This window comes from Typopeltis vanoorti, chromosome 7 (assembly GCF_054136105.1).
Source record: "Typopeltis vanoorti isolate ZY-2024b chromosome 7, IOZ_Tvanoo_1.0, whole genome shotgun sequence".
In the NCBI taxonomy this organism is placed as follows: domain Eukaryota; kingdom Metazoa; phylum Arthropoda; class Arachnida; order Uropygi; family Thelyphonidae; genus Typopeltis; species Typopeltis vanoorti.
The window spans coordinates 147,548,961-147,570,990 of record NC_143555.1 but is presented as its reverse complement, the minus strand read 5'-3'; the positions used below and the strand labels follow the sequence as shown (position 1 = coordinate 147,570,990).

Here is a 22,030-nt window from a genome sequence, read left to right as displayed (position 1 = left end):
ACTCTAGTTTGGTTTTTAAAAAATGTGGTAATCTATCAAAAGCCTTTGCAAAATCTAAGTATATACTGTGTATCCCTCTCCTCTGTCCAATGAAGCCATCATCTTATTGTAATAAGTAAGTAGATTACTAAAACATGACCTACTTTCAGCAAATCATGCTGTCCATCAAATATAATACCATTGTTGTCAACCCAATTTGGGATCCTAGTTCTCACCAGCTTTCCAGCACTTCAACCACAACACCTGACACACAAAAAGGCCAATAATTTGATGCTGGAGTTGTCACCTCCCTTATGAAGCGGCACAATCTTGTCCTCCTTCGACTCCTTTGGAACTCGACCCAGTGCAAGACTCATATTAAAAAAATATGTCAGACAGATGCCAACTCCCTGGCACATTCCTTCAGAATACGTGGTGATATATTATCAAGTCTCACAGCTTTATTAACATCAAGTTTACTCAATTCCCCATATACCTCTTGCTCACTTACAGTCAGTCACTCCTCCCCATCATCGATATATTTTTATATTTCACCTGTTTTAATGTGAACATCATTTAGGTAGAGCAAAAGGAATGGTTGCAATATTCAAAACTGTAATGCAAGAATGAATAGCAAGAGACAACATTATAGCAAGAGACAACATTATTCAGGTTCCAAGGAACCAGATCAGGTACATTTGTGTAATGAATAATAAAATAATAATAAAATTAAAAATAATAATGCTAAATTTTGAAAATATTATAGGCAATTACTTCCAAAAAATTGGATATGGGCATGCAGTCAGTTCAATTAAGATTAGGGTGATGACAGTGCTTCACACATTTCTAGATTAATAATAATCAATGATCAAATTTAAATCCACTAGAGTGTAACATTTTTGTCCGATTCTAATGAACTCTATGTCTAGTGTCAATGGCATGAGAAAAAATGTCTGAACCCTCTGATTCTAGAAATCTTATATGATCATGATGTTTTTCAATTCTGATCTTAGCAGAATAGTCAGGTCACCCAAAATAGCAAAGTTAACATGAATAGTTTATGTGATAGACACCAGGTAAGGATAGTGGTGGCAATTTATCTTTACCAGATGGTAGAAAAGAAAATAACTTTTGTGCTGGTTTGAAAGTAGTGCGCAGATTATATTTGTGGAGAATCCTTGCTATCTGGTCAGGAGTAGTCTGTTTAAAGTAGAGTAAAATGAAAAGAAAGGTAAATGGTAAATGAAAGTCCCCTTCACATCAGATTGTAGTCTGGCCAAAGGATAATAACTATCAATTATTTTCTGGAAGGTGGTTACTTTATATCCATTAGACAAATTGACTCATATTTTATTTAATTCTTCTGAAAGAAGGAAGTCCAAAGAACAAATTCCCTTAGGAAAAACTCTTAAAGAACTTAAAAATAGAAGAGCTTGAAAAGATAAGATACAGAGTGAACTATTAAAATATGGACAGAGACAATTAGCAAAAGAATTATAATATTCTAAATAGAGTATTCAAGAAAAGCAAAATACCAAATGATTGACAAAAAAATAACCAATAACAACCATCAAATTACTATCTAATCATCCTCATTTCAGTCCTCTCAAAATGATGGAGATCAGCAGCCGAAACTGTTCCCACTTGAAAGTCCAAGAACTAATTAGTAATTAGCACTCACTATCCATATATCTTTTACTCAACATGCTACCTACAAACATAAGCCAAGCAAAAGTGTGGAGTAACTCATGTGTGTGCAGTCTCTCAGTGTTTCCAGAGCATCTACTCAGGTCTTGAAAAAAACAGAGGACTGTTCATCAAACTACAGTCTTATGGTTGGCCTTCCACCTTTTACAGCTGGACACTAGTTTGCTCTATGGTCATTTACTGCATGTCATGATAGATGACTTCCTCACCTCTAATTTTTCCATAAATGCAACAGTAATGCAGAGCTCTGTCTTTTCACCCATTCTTACACTTATACATAAATGAACTTCTCTCACTGACCACAAATTCTATCTATAGCTTTGTGGATGACAGGAAACTCATCTTCATTTGAAGAATAGTGTAGTGTAATGTACAATCATTCCAAGCATCTATGACTAACTCTGATCTCTTTGACATTTTCTGTGTGAAAAGCAAAACCTTGACCTTCTAATTCTACATAATACTGTCCTATCTTATTTTCCACAAAAAAAATTATACTTTCCTTTCATCCTTATGATATCTAGATAAGATTTCCATGTATGGGCTGGCTTTATATCTCTGGCATCCTAGCATAAACATATCACATCCATAACTACCTCTTCCTAAAATTCTTGATATGTATACCCTCATATAAGATACTATGATAGTACTACATGATTAAGTTTATATTTTTTTTATTATTATTAATCTAATATCAAAACTTTTTCCTCCAAATTAGTCTATCTTTCAAGACTTCAATTTGTCAGATCTTATATGTTTTCCTTCTTATTTTTCCAAGCTTATAGGCTAAGTGGCCTGTTATGGACTCAATTCCATCTTTTTTAAGGGTCTTCCTCTGCATCGTGTACCTTTTGAGTGGTAATTTAGAATTTGTTTAGGTATTCTGCTTCTATTCATTCCCAGTACATGTTGCTTCCATTTCTCTCTATAGCAAATAACTGTTTCATTTTGGGAGTTTGTAATTCCAAGTTTATTTCTGATTTCACCGCTTTTCATTTTATCCATTATTGTGACTCCTTCAGTTCTCTGCAGAAATTTCATTTTGGATGATTCAATTCTTCTTTCATCTGCTTTTTTTATTGTCCATATCTCACTGCCATAAAGTAAGGTAGATTTAGCAACACATTGTAGATTCTTATTTGTGTATGTTTTTGTACATAATTGGTTTTAAAAATTTCATTTATAATGCTTGTTACTTTTAAAACGTTTCATATCTTCAGTTCTATGTTAGCTTCATTTTCAGATGACATTGTGCATCCTAAACATCTGAATGTATTTACTTGCTCTATCATTTTGTTGTTTATTACTATTTTGCTTCTTAGTGGATTAGCACCTTTGAAGGCTATGACATTTGTTTTATCTGTTGATATTTCCAATACAATATGTTTTAATCGGGTTATTTAGACTGCATAAATTTTTGTAGTTAATCTTCATTGTTTCAAAGGGTTATTTGGTCATCAGCAAAAAGTAAAATAGCTAAATTAAAAAGAATTAACATATCAAATACAGACATACTTGAAAGTCTAGATGTAGTGTCTTTATTCACGAACGTACCAGTTGAAGAAGTGATTAAGATCATAGAAGATCTCTTTCCAAATGACATTGCTCAGCTTTTCAGCCATTGTCTAAAATCAAACTATTTTAAAGTAAATAACATATTGTGTCAACAACTTGATGGCTTAGCCATGGGCAGTCCTTTGTCACCACTGTATGCAGATCTGTTCATGGAAAAACTAGAAGCTGACATCCTATCCAAAATAAATTCGAAACCATTAGTCTGGTGGAGATACGTGGATGATGTTTTCATCATTTGGAAAGACACAAAAAATGCCTTACATGAGTTCCTTCAAAAAATAAATTCTTTCCACCAAAAAATTAAGTCCACATTAGAGTTGGAAAATAACAATCAATTACCTTTTTTTGAATGTACTAATAAAAAACAAGAGAATGGACAAATCAAGCTCACAATCTGCCGCAAACCTACAGACATTGCACGTTATCTTCACTTTAAATCTACTCATCATTATGCACAAAAACTTAGCATTATATATGTGCTTAAAAATAGAGCAACAAATATCATCATAGAAAAAAAAGATCTGCTTGATGAGCTCTCACTCATATCTAAAACTCTAGTCAAAATGGTTACCCAAAAAATATTATCCAAAAGATTCTCAATACAAACAGTCCACAGCAACAACCTCAAGTGACGCAGTATACGTTGTCCATTGTTGTATCACAGTATCATTAGCCAGCTCAGTTTCAACAAAAATAGCAAAAATCATCAAGTCTTTCAACATCAGGGTTGCCTTCAAACCTGTTTTAACTACACGACACATGTTAAGATCTCCTAAGGACAGCATCGCCTTCTACAAGTACACAGGTGTATATAACATCCTATGTTCCTGTGGACTGAATTATATAGGCCAAACATCACGAAGCCTAGAAATATGAAAAAAGAACATATAGGAGATGTTAACAACAACAGAACAGACACCTCAGGTTTGGCCCATCAGTTCTCGATTTCGAGCTACTCCATCGACTGGAACAACAGCTCTATGCCGTACATTGAAGAAGATTTCAGATGTAGAAACTTTAAAGAAGCTGCAGTGGTACTCCGGACAGAAGACATTCTCAACAGAAATCAAGGCATGATATTAAAATACAATTGGAAAAGCTTAATAAATTCGCTATGTATAACAGAACTCAATTTCGCGAAAAACTATAAAGTGCAATCTACAAACAATGAGTCTCCATGCTCCATGCTCTTAATGTCACAGGTCATTTCAATTTTAATTAATTTTACTGTTGTTACTTCATTCCTTTTTAGCATTTAATGTTAGTACCCATTTCTTGTCCTGAAGAAGCCAGACAGGCTTAAGCTGGTGCAATTTATAGATGATTGTATACATATATTTATAAAGAATCATGGTCCAATAAAATCCAAAGAAAATGTCTCTTACTTATCTTGATATATATTAAATAAGGCTCTAAAGAGTTGGTTTGGTATTTCATATTCTTCCAGGATTTGCCATAGTTTTTCTCTGATAATTTTATCAAATGCTTTGGTGTTATCTATAAAAGCTATATGTGTTTCTATGTTCATTTCTCTGTGTTTTGGATTAGTAATTTAAGGTTAATACAGAGTCCATGCAAGAACTGCCTTTTCTGAATCCATTTTGCTCTTCTATTATACGATATATTTGTTTTTAAGCACTTCTAATTGCCTTAATCCACCTAGACCACATAAATCTTTTTCTGCCATCCAACAACTGGGGCCAGCCTGGTTAGCTGATTAGTGTACCCACTGTCCAACTAAGAGGTCACAGGTTCGAATTCTGCTGCAGGCTTGGATGTTTGCGATTGTCTTACCTTTTGTGCCTATAACCTTTGATATGACACAATAAGACCATTGTTGTCCTTCTACCATTAAAACTATAAATCATCATTAAACAAGAAATTACACGATAACCACAGTAATTAACTTTAATGAAATGAAAGTACAGATATTTCGTACTGAAAATAACAGTACATCATCAGTGTGTAGAAACAAGGAATGGGAATACAAGGTACACATAGCAGTCAGTGGTTTACCAATTAAAAACTGTTGCCGCGTGCTAGAAATTAATATTAATAAATAATATTATTAAAATTGTTATTAAAAACTATTTTTGATGGGTACATAAAATAAGAGTCTCCAAACTTTTGGGGGGGAGAGAGAGAGATAATCATTCCAATTCAGATACTTAAACCTGCTTCTATGGAGGAGATGAGCATCATCCCACTAGATACTGTATTTAGTATCAATACCATGTTGTGTCAGACCAGACTTTTGAGGGTTCATGTATTTGATATAATATTGATGTTTATTAATTCTTTTTTCCACAGAATGGCCTGTCTGCCCAAAGTATGTTAGACTATATTCACAAAGTATCTGGTAAATGCAGCTAATGATAGAGGTGACAGTTTGTCTTTTGTAGATGGCAACAGATGAGAAATTTTGTTAATAGGAAAATGTGTGAGAATGATATGATAGTTATTCAAAATCTACCAATCAGTTCAGAGATGCCAGAAATATAAGGGATTGGAACCCTACGGTCTGTTGAAGAATCCTACGGCATGATCATAGGAGTCAATTATCTGCTGGATATGATTAGGGTTGTAACCATTAAATTCCATTAACATTTGATAATGAGAAGTTCTTGTAAGCTTGAGGGAGAGGAGTACACCTTATGTGCTCTATTAATTAATGACCTGATAACACCAATATTTTGAGAGGTGTCATGAGCAGAATTTTGATGAATGTATCTGCCATTAAAGGTAGGTTTTCGATAAACACTTGTTGATAAATAACTAGAGGCTGTGCATGTAAGAAGGGTGTCCAAGAATGGTAAACTACCAGCCTTTTCGTTTTCCACGGTGAATTAAACACATGGGTGAAGACTATTGAGCTGTTGTAAGAAAGTGGTAAGTTCATTCTCAGAATGACGCCTAAGAGCATTTTCAACCAGCATTTATCAAAAACCTACCTTTACTGGCAGATATTCATCAGATGCCTGTTCATCACACCTCGCAAAATATTGGTGTTATCAAGTCTTTAATTAATAGAGCACATAAGGTGTGCTCCTCTCCCTCAAGCTTACAACAAGAACTTTTCAATATCAAAATGTTAATGGAATTTAATGGTTACAATCCTAATCGAATCCAGCAGATAATTTCACAGGATTTCACACCTCGGGATTCTTCAACAGACCACAGGGTTCCAATCCCTTATATTTCTGGCATCTCTGAACTGACTAGAATTCTGAAGAACTATCATATCATTCCCACATATTTTCCTATTTACAAAATTTCTCATCATTTCTCATCATTACTGTGGTTATCATATAATTTATTGTGTATAGTCATGTCAGAGGTATACCTTTAAAGATAAAAATCATCATTATCATCCAACATCTGTTCTGCTAACCTTTCCTCTTCCACTGTTTAAGTGATCAAATACCACCTTAGATTAGTTCTTAAACATCAAGATACTTTTCACGTTTCTTCTAAAGCCCCTCTAGAAAAAGACAATCTAATTAATTGATAATGTCTCTCATTGTGATTGATTTCAATACATTTCTCAGAAATATTGTATTTCTTCTTCTTCTTCTATAAGTATTTTCATGGCTAACATTCTGCTGAACTGGTTGGTCGCCATTATTCTTCCACTGTCCTTTAAGCATATACGAACATGAGCTGCTGCTAGTCAACATTCATTTAATGTCTGTCAGACCTACTGAAATAGCCTCCACACAGAGTTTTCCCCAAATTCACAGTGAAGAATTTATGGAGACACAATACGGTGTTAGAATAATTACTTTACTTAACATTAAGCAAGTAACAATTGATGTTTCAACCTCTGTATTGAGGTCATCATCAGGAAAATATACATATGTACAGGATACAAGCTATATGATGCTGCACTATACAAAAGTAAGATGAATGAAATGTTTGTTAATCATTTATCTTAGCCTGACCGCTAGTGAAAAAAAAAAAAAAAAAAAAACAGAACTACATTAAACAATTTCTAAAGTCTTCTCATATTGAGATTAACTTCTGTTTGGAGTTGTTCTGGTTGCCTATATGGGTCCTTCCCATTCTTGAAATAATTAATCCATTATTTTTGTTCAGTTTGGGTGATGTTTCAGCATTTCACATGCTTCTTTGAATTTTCTTTCAAACCAGGTTTTGGTGCAGCATAGGGACTTGGTGTCTTTCCAGTCAACTCTGGGACATGTTTGGAGTGTGTGGTCTGATAGGCCTGTTTTACCATATTGGAGGTATTTAACGTGACATTTGTGTTCATCTTTTTTTTTTGGGGGGGGGGGGGATGGTGTGTCCTGTTTCCTCTATGTAACTTAGGTTACAGGTATGCTGAAATTTGTAAACCCCTGTGTGGGCAAGGTATGGAAGAGGATCTTTGGATGAGCTAAGTAAATTTTTTAATTTTTCCAGGGGTTTGAAGGTTGTCTTAATGTTGTATTGAAGTAGTGTTCTATCTATTTTTTCCAAAATGCCCCTAATGTAGGCCATGGTTATGGCATTCTTGTAATTTTTTTTTCTTTTAATGGCATTTTTATGGAGGATCTTGTGAACTGTTTTTTTTTTATTGTAGCCATTTTTTATAATGTTTAGTTAATAATTCTTGCTCCAATGAACAAGCTCTGAATCAAATATTTGAAATTATTAACCAAACATTTGTAAAAAATGGCTACAATAAAAAAATAAAAATAAAAAAAACAGCCCACAAGATCCTCCATAATGCCATTTTTTAATGACAAAAGAGATTAGAAGAATGTCATTGTCATTCCCTACATTAGAGGCATTTTGGAAAAAATAGCTATAACTCTACTTAAATACAACATTAAGACAACCCTGGCAAAATTAAGAAATTTACTTAGCTCCTCCAAAGATCCTCTTCCATACCTTGCCCACAGAGGAGTTTACAAAATTCAGTGTACCTGTAACCTACCTTACATAGAGGAAGCAGGATGCACCATCCTAATAAAAAAAAAAAAAAAAAGATGAACATAAACACCACATTAAATACCTCCACTATGGTAAAACAGTGGAGGTATTTAATGTGGCCTATCATGGACTATCAGACCATGCACTCCAAACATGCCACAGAGTTGACTGGAAAGGCACCAAGTCCCTACACTGTACTAAAACCTAGTTTGAAACAAAAGTCAAAGAAGCTTGTGAAATGCTGAAACATTATCCAAATCTGAACAAAAATGATGGATTAATTATTCAAACAATGTGGAGGAATTTTAATTAACCCATCTTTAATTACTGAGCGAGTATATCAATTACTGGATGAGTATATCATCCAGGTGGTGACATTGAAAAAATGAAGGAACCATTAGTTTATACGGGAATTGTGATGAATGAAGTGGAGGTGAATAGTCTATTACAGAACCTTAACATGAATACATCTGTGGGATTGGATGGTATACCGGCATGGGTCTTACGTGAAGCGGCTAAAGAATTATCAGTGCGCTTGACCATGTTGTTTAATCTGAGTCTCGGGTCTGGTTTAGTCCCGAAGGTGTGGAAAGAGGGGTAAATAGCTCCACTGCATAAAGGAGGATCCAAGACTACTGTTGCAAATTACCGACTGATCAGCATATCAGGAGCCGTTGTCAAGGTCTTGAAGAAAGTAGTCAAGGGAAAAATACAGGAATGGATTGATGAAAATGAGATACTGTATGGGGGACAGCATGGCATTGTGAAGGGTAGATCATGTCTCAGTAACTTGCTCAAGTTTTATAACACAGTGATGGCTGAACTGGATAAGGGTAATGGGTTTACAGTGATACTGCTGGACCTGGCTAAGGCATTTGACAGGATACCACATGGAATTCTAATCCGTAAACTACAACATATGGGAATGAATATAAGGTTACTGAGATGGATAGGTGGGAGGTTGATGGAGAGATATCAGAGAGCAGTTTATTCAGGAGTAGAGTCCAAAAGACGGTCTGTAACTAGTGGTGTGCCGCAGGGTTCTGTTCTTGGACCACTGCTGTTTAATTTGTTCATTAACGATATAGGGAAGGATCTAAGAGGAACAGTTCATTTGTTCGCTGATGATGCAATGTAGGGCAATAGTGAATGCAGATGTCAAAATCTTGCAGGAAAACTTGGACAGATTAGAGTTTTGGGCTAAGGAGAATGGATGCCAATTTAATGTGACAAAATGTAAGGTTGTGCATTTTGGGGTGAAAAGATTAGAAGCAGTATACCACATTGGTGGAACTGTACTCCAGGAGATTGATGAGGCCAGGGACTTGGGAGTGTTGGTGGATAGGGAGATGAAGTTTAGGGGACACATTGCAAAAGTGGCTAAATCAGCTTATCGACTCACTTGGTTGTTGAAAAATACTTTGACGAGCAGAGGCAAGCAAGTTATTGCACCTCTGTACCGAGCCTTGATAAGACCTCATCTCGATTACTGTGCCCAGATTTGGTCACCTAGGTTTCTTCTTCTTGGGGAGGAGGTGGAGAGGATCCAGAGGCGAGTGACCAAGATGATAGCAGGTCTATGGAATGAACCCTATGAGAACAGGTTTAAGATTTGTGGGTTGCAGAAATTAGTTGATAGGCGGTAAAGGGGAGACATGATTGAGACATACAAATTGCTAAAGGGTTTCTACAGGATTAATTCAGAGGATATTTTTGAGATCAGGATTGGTGGTGGGAGAACTAGGGGACATCTATGGAAGCTGGGAAAGAGTGTGGTTAGCAAGGATGTTAGAGCTGGGTTCTTTACTTTTAGAGTAGTAAATGAGTGGAATAAGCTGCAGAGTCTGTTATGGGTGCTATGACAGTGAGTGAGTTCAAGGCAAGGTATGATAGATACTGTGAGAATGTCGTATAGTTGTGTGAACATGATGTTTAGGGCCTCCCTCGATGAGTCTAAGGACTCCCTGGAGTTGCCCATAATAATAATCTTCAACCCATACAGCAACCAGAACAATCCCAAACAGAAGAAAATCTCAGTATGAGAGGACTTTAGAAATTGTTTAATCCATTTTTTAATCCATTTTGTCCATTTTTTCCCCCTCACCAGAGGTCAGGCTAGGATAAATGATTAACAAACATTTAGATTCATCTTACTTTTGTATAGAGCCATGTAGCTTGTATCCTGTACATATCTATTTTTTCTGATGGTTTCAATACAGAGGTTGAAACATTGATTGTTACTTGCTTAATGTTAAGTAAAGTAATTATTCTAACACATATGGTCTCTCCATAAATTCTTCACTGTGAATGCTGACCACGATGTAACCTTAAAAGTTTTCCCCAAAGATTACAGCCTCCAGATGATCATCAAGAAACACATCAACAAATTCCTACTTAATCTAGAAACAATGACATGCCACACGGTTATGCAACCTTGTGTATGTGTCTGTGTAATTGACAGAAAATAAATAAATAATAATAATATTGCTGATTTTTTATCCTGATAATGCCAGTAATAGCACACTAATAAATCATTTATCCTGAATACTATTATAATGAATAACTTTCATATGCTACTGTGAAAAATTTCAGTGTGTCTACTGAATAAATTTCAAACAAACAGTGCAGAAAATGTTTAATTCACTTTTCAAAACTGATGGATCGGTGCAGTGAAAAGGGAATATTTAACAAAAGTTTTATGCTAATGCCTTTATAACTAAACCCAAAAGTGAAATATATATATATATATATATACACACACAACAGCTTTTTCTTCCTTTTTTTTTTTTTTTGTAATAGTTCTCTTAGTTTCCCCAAAATATTTTGGTGATGGTATAATTTGCATCATCCAGTATAAAACTGGATGATTATCTAACCCTTAACCTACCCATGACACTAATGTGTTACTGGTTTATAACCAATCATGAGTGGGATTATTGTAAAAAAAAACAAAAAAAAACTTGCAATGAATGGAATGCATTAATGTTACAACTTACCATCACTCCACTGTCTATTCACTGGTGACATTATCCAAAGAGGCTTTATTAGTAGTTTACATACCTAACACTAAAATCTGCTATATCCACAGTTATTCTAAAGGACACTGAAATCTATACAAAAGGAAACTGATCATGATGCTGACAGGGAACAAAAAATGTGTGAGCACCAAAAGCTGTTTTGTCATTAAGTAATAATACAATAAAACATATACCATGATTATGTCAGGTTAACATAAAAGAATGGAAATGAAGAGCTATTCTTGGCTTCCGATGATAAGAAATTATCTCTAATGTAGAAAATTACTGAACCTTTGTCATATCTCAGTGCTACCAGATTACAGGTCAACAGAAAGAAAGATAACATGTCAAATGAATCTCAGGCTGAAAAAAGTTTGGTGAACAATATAAAAAAGGATATGTGACTTATAATGTATGTTAATATAATGATAAAAAATAAGGAAATTATGAAATACAGCTTTGTTTGCGTATGTATGTGTGTGTGTGTGGGGGGGGGGGGAATTGATATCATCTAGTTTGTGTTTTAGGTGAAGAAATTAACACAGCGGTTTCCTAAGGAGCATCGATGCAAAGTTTTAACTAAGCATCTCTGCAGAATCCCAGGAGTCATCATGAGATGCATACAATAACCATTATTCATACATTGCCTATCATACTTCTAACTCATCAAATGATAATACATTCACAACTACTTCCAGGCCTTCATGAAGTCCAAAAACTCATTGTGGGAGGTCAATCACTCACAGACCACAATAATTATCATAACTTGCCTTGAGTACATTCAATGTTAAAGTACTCACCACCCACTCAGGCAATACATTCTGATTCACCACCCACTCAAATGACCTCTGTACAGTTTCCAGGGATGACCTCTCATTCTTACATCACCTATGGCAGGGGTCGCCAAACTTCTTTGACCATCGACCCCTTCAAGAGTTTCTTGACTTTTTATTGACCCCCTCTATTTTACTATTACGCAATTATAATAAGACAACAAAAAAAGACGCTTATGTGAGTTTTTAGATTGTTTTATAGTTACAGTAATAATAATAAATTTAGTTTAATCCTTTATACAAGTGTGAGCAAACAAAGTTTGCGCCTGAAAGTATCTTCAGGACTGGGGTAAGGTGGTACAACACCCGTCGGGAAACGCGTTGCAAAGGTGGAGCAAGCTAACATCACTCCTATCTCAGTATCTCCTGTAATGCAAAACACATATATCTCCTTGCAGATATGTATATATATATATATATAATGTTATGCATTCAAGGAAAGGGCCACTACCCAGACTAGTTTTGACCTTTATTGAGGTCTCTTCAGTGGGAGCCAGGCCCAAGTGGAGATACCAGGCAGAAGCATTAGCAAGGTCATCGCTACCTATAGGAGTTGCCAAACAGTGTGCCACTTTTTCATTAAATTACTCTGGATTTAGAGAAAGATGTTGAAAGTTTATTTTTCACTTGGTTAGACTAGTTAGACTATAATAAATTTAGTTTAATCCTTTATCCAAGTGTGAGCAAACAAAGTTTGCGCCTGAAAGTATCTTCAGGAGTGAGGTAAGGTGGTACAACACTGGGTAACTCGTTGCAAAGGTGGAGCAAGCTAACATCACTCCTATCTCATCACATTACACTTGGATAAAGGATTAAATTAAATTTATTATAGTCTAACCAAGTGAAAAAGAAACTTTCAATATAGTTACAGTGCTTATTGTATGTATAATATAGTATATATTATTATATTACTATTACTACTACTATCACTAGTAATATCACTGGTATTACTAGTGATATTAATATACTGGTATTAATATCACTGGTATTACTACCAGCCCCACTCAACTCTTCAACATAGAGAAGTTTAGTTTGTGAATGAATAACGACTGAATTATAATATATATGTTGATGAATTTTAGGACATTAATGCTCACTTGTATGTCAATGCGCAAAAATGAGAATGAGATTGAATACATGTAAGTATAAGTAAATAAGCAACGGCACACGTGTTGCAATCTCGCTCCCACCACGCCAGCCAGGCTGGAACCACATACATCTGTTTATTGGTAAATACGTCATTTTGGCCTACTTGATTGGCCTCCGTAACTATTTTCACGACCTTGCTCCATCTTACGGTCCTATTCATGTCACTGTTCCCACGATTCACTCTTAATTGCATTGTCATTCAGGATGGAGGTAATCCAAGTTAACTGAATTAAATATTACCCGTACAATGATGTCTTATATTTTTCTATCGACCCCTGAGCCAGAATTTCCCCCTGGGGGTCGATATCAACCACTTTGGCGACCACTGACCTATGCAATAACTCCTCAGTATCCATATGATAGGCTCCTCTTACCAACTTATACATCTCAATCATATCACTCCTCCTCCTCCTTAACTACCAAGCAATGAAGATCATATAATTCCCTCAATCTGCCCTCATACTTAGTAATTGAGAACCTTGAGACAGTTTAGATATTTGCCTCTGCACTCTCTCTCCAATGTTTCCTTATTGACAAAATAGCCAAGTGACTAGATCTGCACACAGAAATCTAAATGCGACATAATTAATGCTTTATACAGCAGAACTATCATCTCCTTGTTTGTGCATGTCAGTGTTCTTTGCATTACAGCAATAATTTTCTGTGTAACCCTTACAACTTTCATAGTGTTCCCTGAACTTCAAATCGCTATCTACCAAAATCCCCAGATCCCTTGCCTCCTTCACCTTCTGAAGCAACATTACTCCAATATAATAAACCTCATTCCATAATTCTCTAGCTAAAGTGCATAACTTTACGCTTATTAACAATGAAATGGCATCTCCATTCTTCAATCCAAAGCACTGACCTATTCAAACCGTCTTAAAACTTCCTGACATTGCTTCTCCTAATTTAGTATCATCAGCAAACAACTAAATATCTTCTCTCATGCCCTGAACTAAATGTATATCATTGATATATAAATTAAACAGCTGTTCATCACCTTTCATTTTTTTTTTCAGGACAAGGCATCCGATAACAATCTACTATACTCATTTGCAACTCTCCATGCAAAAAAAAAAAAAAAAAACTAGTCTCACATCCATTCTAACTACTTTTACTCAATTTCAGTGATAAACTTGTGTTTTTAAATTCTCCTTTCAAGTAATGAAAAATTTCTTCTGCATCTATTTAGAACTAAACATGTTTATCATATCCCTTTTCTTCTACCTATATACTTTCAACTGATAAGAAACATTTTACAACTTTGATACTATCATATTCGTTCACATGAAAATGCTTCTCACCAGTTCCTCATATCCAAAAACTCCAGGTGACCAAATTGAAATACTATAGTCATATCAATGCCTTACAAAGAGGTATAATGATTTCTTTATTCCTGCATACCTATTTCAGCATTCAACTAATCCACTGTTATTTATGCCCACTTTTGCAATATCCTCAAATCTCTGGCCTGATCAATTTCTTGCAGTGTAATCCGATCAATATAGTACAAGACTATAATTGTTTTTAGTTCAATATATATAACCTTTCCCTTTAACATTTTGAATAACATAATGATTGTCAGCTCAAAATGATTGTTATTTTGAATTGACAATCATTATCCTTTGCCCACAATGACCAAGTATAAAAGCTGTATGGCTGTGTACAAAAGCGTATTGCTAGCCACCTACCTTCTCCTTAATTCTGAGAATATCTCATCCTCCTATTCAAGGTCAGTCTGTTCAAATCATCCTGCAGGATCTTTATATCAGCTTTACTATTGCCCTTCACAGTTTGGCATTATTAACAAATATGCCAGCCTAGTTCACCAAGTAGACAGTGCTTCTGCTCTCCAACCAATAACTGTGGGTTAAAAATTTCATTGATAGCATGGATATGTGTGAATGTCATTAGGCAGTAGATGAATTTCATGCTAAGTGCAAGATTACCATCTCCTTATCAGAGTCCTGAAGTGGCTTGAAAAAAATTCTATATATGTAAAGGAGCACCTGGCACTATGGGTGGGATTTGCATTTAAAAACTTTCCCCTCAAATCATGCTCAATTTCATCAGCATACAAATTAAACAGCAGCTGACCAAGTACAAAAGCTATATGGCTATGCACAAAAGCATATTGCTAGCCACCTGCCTTCTCCTTGATTCTGAGAATATCTTATCCTCCTACTCAAGGTTTGACAAATATGCTCATCCACTCACATAGTGAGCAGCTGCAGATTGGATAAAAGCGAATATTTTTTATTTAATAAAAATTTCTACACAGTCTTTAAGAAAATATGGCAGTTTTTAGGAGGAATGGCAAACAAGGCCACCACAATGACTTCTTTGATGGATATGACATATCACTGTTACCAGTACATTAACATTTTTGTCTGCTATGATTTAAGATAATAATGCTATTCTGCTTGTAGGTGATACAGATGCAGCAGCATACTATTAAAATTAGAGGGGTCTTGAGTATGTATATTTTGCATGGCGAGTAGGGTCTTGTATAATTTGTTGAGCCCTGCTCTTATCCACATCACCAGCCAGCTTCATATCCTACCCTACTTGCTTCCACTTAAGTAAAAGATTTCCATGTGGTATCATGTCAAATACAAAGTCCAACAATATCATAGTAAATGTTTCTTTTGTCCAACTCAAATGTCATTTTTATTATATAAAAGTGAGAAAATTACATAAATTACTAAGGAACACTATCTTCTTTACAAAGCAAAACTTTGTGAAGATGTCGTAAGTAATTTATGTAATTACTAATGAATTCTGGTTTTAACTTTTCCAAAACCTTAACTACAGCTCCTCAGTAATGAAATTATATAATTGAACAATCCTGTCCAGTGGTATAGCTAAGTTTTAGCACCCTTGGCAAATTCATACCTAAACACCTTTTATAGTGTGACAATTTCGAAAATTGATGCCCTTCACCATTACCCCAATGCTAAAGCATTCCTATACCTACGATCTCAATTCCGCTATCTGGGATCCTGAAGTGCTCAAACTCATTAAACAACCAGTCAAATTTTGCTGCTTTAACTTAGACACCTCTGGTGTCATAGATACCAGAGGTGTCTAAGTATTCGTTGAACTGTATTCGTTGCTAAACTGTACACAATTTCCTTCAAAGAAAAAATAGGAGGGGGGAAGGGGTAGGAAGCAACATTATTTCCCAGACACCCCTTAGTTTGTTTGTTTCAGGCAAGTTAAATGATCTCTGACAGTGACAGAAAGTTTTTTCTCTCAGAGTTTTCTACTTACAAAACCTTTTAATAGTGACTATGGAGCCAAAAGACTCATCATAAGTCTGTTGACTCCATGACTAGTAAAATATCATATTAAACTTTAAATGCATTCACACTTTACCCCACAATACTCCACATAAAAAATCCACTCCTACACCCTTGTTCATCACACCCTTATAGAACTTTCGGTGATGACCTGAATTCTTCCTTTCTCTATCCCTACCCACCCTCTCTTTCTCTCTCTCTTCCCCACCCAAATTTTCAATAAAATTCCATCTCCAGAGCTGAGGTATTAGATGTGTTCAGATAAGACAAAATGAGGCTCATGCACTGTTGTCAAATTCACTTTAAAAAAAAAAAAAAGCATAATGCCTAAGAGAGAGAGAAGCCTGCATACTGCATTTTGTTACAGTCAAGTTTAGTTTCGCTAACTGGATAGTAACATGGATCTGTGGGGCCCTTATCAGTCCCTTAGAAATCCCATATTAACAACAATTAATGAATAATTTACAGCTACTTACATGTAAATGCATATAACCAGCTATAGCATGGTATAGCAATTTTGAATCTATAAAAGTTTTGGATTGATTTCAGTTTGTAAATAAGTTAAATGACAGCTGAAGCATCTAAGTTGATTAGGTATTATGTCTGCTAATTTCGTGCATTCATTGCCCTTTTCAAATCTTTGTTTGGCACCACAGCCCCATGTAGGGCCTTGGCCTCCCATTTTTGAGTTTCATAACTCATTATGAGGTGAGGTTGTTACCCCCACGCTCAGCCATGTGTAATTATCTATGAAGCATTGTGTTCTTAAGACCGGTTGGAAAATCCCCTGATAAACTGGGGAGAAAAACCCAGTAGTCCATGCCCAAGACCAGCTAACTTGGCTATATCTGAGAAAGATCCTTAAGCTCCTCACGTCAGCGACGAGAATTGAACAAAGGACACTCCTTTCCCAAGCATATGGTTGCGGAGGGCACAACCACTCGGCTAACTGCGTGGACAGCCCTTTTCAAATGGTATAGTATTAATGATATGCTTGATGATCCTATTTAGCTAGAGAGGAAAAAAAAAAAAAAAAAAGCGGATACAAAGTTTCTTTAACTGGAAATTTAATTGTTGTTTTTTTCCACAAAACAAGCAAAAACCCAGAGAAAACACAATTAAAGAAAAATATTGCTATAATGTATGTATATGTGGGAGATGATACAGATTGGTGTGGTGTAGTGTACATGGCAGATCACAAGTGTTCATGTAGTGTAGAATGGTTTGTGGATCATGGTATTCTAGAGAAATAACACTTAATGCATTATCTGATAACTTTAATAACTATATAAGTAAAGTTTCTGAATTTCATTAATTTCCCTGAAATATAAAAATGTATAGGCTTACACAGAAAATGATAAACATTAAGTGGAGTCCTACAAATTACCAATAAAGCAAGAGAGTAAAAGCATTAAAAATCTCTAGTTGAACTAAACACAATTTCATCTGCAGTCTACTATATATTTTTCTGATTTATAGTTAATGCAAAAATATAACCTGCAGATGATTAATCAAAAAGTCTGCTTCCAAGGATTAGTGGAATTCTAATTAATGACAACTTCCAGATATTTGAGACTATAAATGTACCTAATATAGCACAAAGATAAATTTAACAATGATTAGAGACAAAGCATCCCGTGATGCAAAGTGAGACGGAAATGGCTGACTGTACAAAATTAAGAGTTTTACATAGCTATTAGGTATGTACAGGATGAAAAAATATTTTAAAAGGCATTAAAAATAGACTATTTGAAAATTGTACTTGCCTAATTTAATTTTTGTAAATTATTTAGCATAGCTCTACAAGCAAAGGAAGGAGTCACCATTTAAACACTTTGTTACCTCATTAGCATATACTTGCAAATCAGGTAATTATTTGATGTCTAGCATTTTAGGATAATCAAAATGTTAAATGGTCAAACTCTAAAATCTTGGATTTTTGTCATTAATATGTAACAAGGAGAAATGCAGCTAGTAGCTCCTCTTTCTTTTTTGTTAGGCAAGCTCTTTTGGATAGTCTTAGTAGTCAAAGTAATAATTTTTAATCACATCCACTAGATAAGAGCAAGGAGGCATATACAGTTTTGATGATGAGCAGACTCGAACTTGTAACATAGAATTTCACAACCTGAATATAGTTATTTCATGGCATGTTCCAATTACACTTCTAGACTTCCAACTGCACATTTAATGAGCTTAAAATACACGTTTTCCACCAACATAACAAGAAATGCAGCAAGAGGAACTCATGTGTATACAGACATAATACTAGCCTCATATTTGTTTTGGTTGCAATTCCAAACTAGAATAGAGATGTGGGAGAGGGAAGATGCTAATCTTCAGTTCTTTTGAAGCTATAAGACTGATATTTCAATTCTAATGTGTTGAAGATAAGTAATCTGCTATATATTCTTTGCATAACATATACTGACATTTATTTTAACAAAAGATTATGAACAATGCAATCAAGGAGAGAGAGAGAGAGAGAGAAAAAAGAAAATTACAACAGATGATAAAAAAATGGACTTATTAGGGGAAAAAATACCTGTGTTATAAAAAATACCAGAAGAATTACAATCTCAACTTAAACATTAAGTAAGCTCTATTAACCAAAGCAAGAAAAAGAAAAACAATTCTAGATACAAATTTGAAATGACTAGTATACACTGAAGGCTTCTGTTAAGCATAATTAAACAGCCTGCAAAACTCATTTGCTAAATATAATTAATTTGCTAAAATTGCACCTCTGTATTATCAACGCCATGTTTCAAATTATCTGCAAGTTTTTCACACGTCAAGCGTTCGTTTACGTGTTATGTAATACTTTATCTCTAGTCCTCATCAGTCCATCTAGAAAGTATTTTTACAAAGTAAAATTCCAATATTTTCGCGATTACAGAAGTATGCAATAATTTTAAATTCGATATGTAGTTAAAATTATTCTAAACATTGCGTACATAAACGTCACATACATCATTAAATTTTGCTGTATGTAACAATTAATAACAATTCTTCAGCTATGATAACTTAATAACGTAGGTGCTTTTTTCCTAGTTCTCCAATGCGTTGCTTATTTATCAACTGTAATAGCTCTGAAAATGATTAAACGTGTCGTATTCGTAAATAAGAATGATGCTGGGGCTTTGACTCCAGAAGAATGTAATAATAACAATAACAGATGGGTGTGAGGATGAGGAATATGTAAAGTTTGCGAAGAGATGTCAAAATTGCTAAGAAATTCCACGAAATACTACTGACGTTTGAAAATGTTGGTTACACTTATAATTGTTATGGATGTTTACTCACCCATTTGGGAGATACATTTCTTATTAAATTCTGCGTAAAAAAAGCATTTTAGAAAGCAATTAAATTAAATCATAAGAAACATCGAAGGGTACTCGTGGATAACGTGCATGCAAAACACGAGTACACCATGTTACAATTATAAGATACCATACTGCAAGCAGTAAAATCAATTTTTCTAACGCAATCTATTTCTAACCTTTGCCTGTAAATCTTGCATATAGAAATCTCGAGCAGTTATCAATGGGGGGAAAAAAATTCGAATAATGATTTAAAAAAACAGAACAAAACAATGGTAATGTACATATCGGGTATTAAACCATTATGGGGTAATTGATATATTAATAGTTAAATAGTTAATTAGAAATAACTATACTACTACAAATCTCTGTGAAATTTCAATAGAAATGTCATTAACCAGATCTTTTTTCAGTGCCACTTAAAATTCAGACGACTAAAATTAAATCGAATGCCACATTTTCTTTTAAATCTGAACATTAACTATCCAATGGATGATGATCAAGAAAGCGTGTCAAATTGAACCATTATCTTCAAATCGGATAATATTATAAAGACAGAAGGGTTCGAATCACACGGAAAGTAGAGTGTCGCGGTTTAGCATTTCTTTTATTTCAAATAAAATAAATGCTATTTGGTTTATAGTTCCGAAGTTGATAAGAAAGCAATTTCAAGAGTTATTGCCAGCAAAGGTTGGTCGATTGGTAGAGCCTCTGCTAGTAATGGCGCACGCAAAAAGTTAAGCAAGTTTGGGCGCAGTTAGTAGTTGGAAGAGTTCAATCGTTCGATGCTGTTCGCACACTCTCCCTCGATGAGTCTTTGGACTCCCTGGAGGTATCATATAATAATAATAATAATAATAATAATATATGGGCATAGCCTGTGTAGCTAGTGGATGTGGCGTTTGCACACCACCGCGCTTGGCCGCACGAAGGAAGGCTTGGTTTCGAGTCTAGTCGGCGCGACTAGAGGAAATTTTTCTAAGCCTTTTTTCGACCGGTTCCCGAGTTAGTCGATCTCTGGCACGGGCGAGCAGGTTTTTCCTCCCGGAAACTCGGGTTTTTCGTCCTGTAAACTCAAGAAAATAGACCGTAGAACCCACATTATTTCAGACATTAAATATATTGTGTTAGGGTTAGGGACCACGAGATGGCGGCACATTTGAGCCGTCTCTCTTCACTGCGTACCACTTAATTAGTGATAGCCTTGGGCCATCTGTCTCTGATTGGGTACCAGTGGAGATTGAACTGCCCACTCAGTCTCCAAAAGTTAGATAGGGCTAAATGGCCTCGTCTACTCCCGTATACGGGAATAAAAAGGCGTTAGCTGATTTTTTTTTTTTTTTTAAACCTTAGAGTCTGTGGCAAACGCTGAAGAAAACACTGGTTGATTCAACTAGGCTAAAGAGGTATGTAATGAGATTGTCTACGAGGCTAGAAAAGTAAGAATGTTATCAGGGACATAAAAAGTTAAACAAGCAGCTTGGAAAAGAAGAATACATACTAAAAGTTACCAAATACGTCGGGAGATGTTCTAAAAGAATGCAAAGAAAATTATAACAGAGCTAAGCTACATAATGGGCCTGTTAAGTAATGAGACAACAATTATTATATCAAAACAAAGAAATATATTTGGAATTGTCAATGACACAGATTCAAAATAATCTCCCTCCAACCCCACACAATGTTTACATATATCGTGCAGATGTTCTAAGGCATGGTGGAAGTCCTAAAAGGAAACCTCCTTCAGTCTCTGGGTCACACTGCATTGGATGTCATCGATGTTGCTGAAGCATTCCCTTTCAAGGCACACTTCATCTTTAGGAAAAGGAATCTGCGGGACAAAATCTGGCGAATGGGGGGGGGGGGGTTGTTCGATCACACAGATCGACTTCGAAGCCAAAAACTGTTTTACAGGCAGCGCTCAATGCGCGTGCGACAGAGACCAATTGTTGTAGAACAGTTCTTGCCTATATGTCGCATGCGGTCGTACAGACGTTGCATTACTCCTAAATAATACTGACCATTCACTTGTGGTGCCCTTAGGAACAATTTCCCTAGCTTTCACCATATTTTCATTTGTCTGTACAGAAACTGCCATAAATGTTTAAAACCACTAGAACATCTGTGCACGGTAGGTGTTCCACTGTCATCGCCATAAATGTTTTTTTTTTAGATCTTGGTACACTTCTGTAGCAGTTTTATCTAATTTA

The 22,030-nt window shown here is 35.2% G+C and overlaps 1 protein-coding gene across 3 annotated transcripts in view; it reads right to left on the bottom strand.

Annotated features, from left to right (window-relative positions):
* LOC150105176 (sodium-independent sulfate anion transporter-like) overlaps window positions 1-22,030 on the bottom strand; it is a 255,432-nt gene that overhangs the window by 204,890 nt on the left and 28,512 nt on the right. The window contains exons 1-2 of one of the 3 annotated variants that reach the window (XM_090395527.1): window positions 19,242-19,266; window positions 11,190-11,303 (exon numbers count right to left, since the gene is read on the bottom strand). The exons of 1 other annotated variant lie outside the window; for it this stretch is intronic. In XM_090395527.1, coding sequence (XP_090251653.1) covers window positions 11,190-11,220 — 31 coding nt within the window. In that variant the 5' untranslated portion in view covers window positions 11,221-11,303; window positions 19,242-19,266. Of the gene's footprint in view, window positions 1-11,189; window positions 11,304-19,241; window positions 19,267-19,803; window positions 19,956-22,030 lie in introns of those variants that run through there. One more of the 3 variants, XM_090395528.1, reaches the window with a different exon arrangement.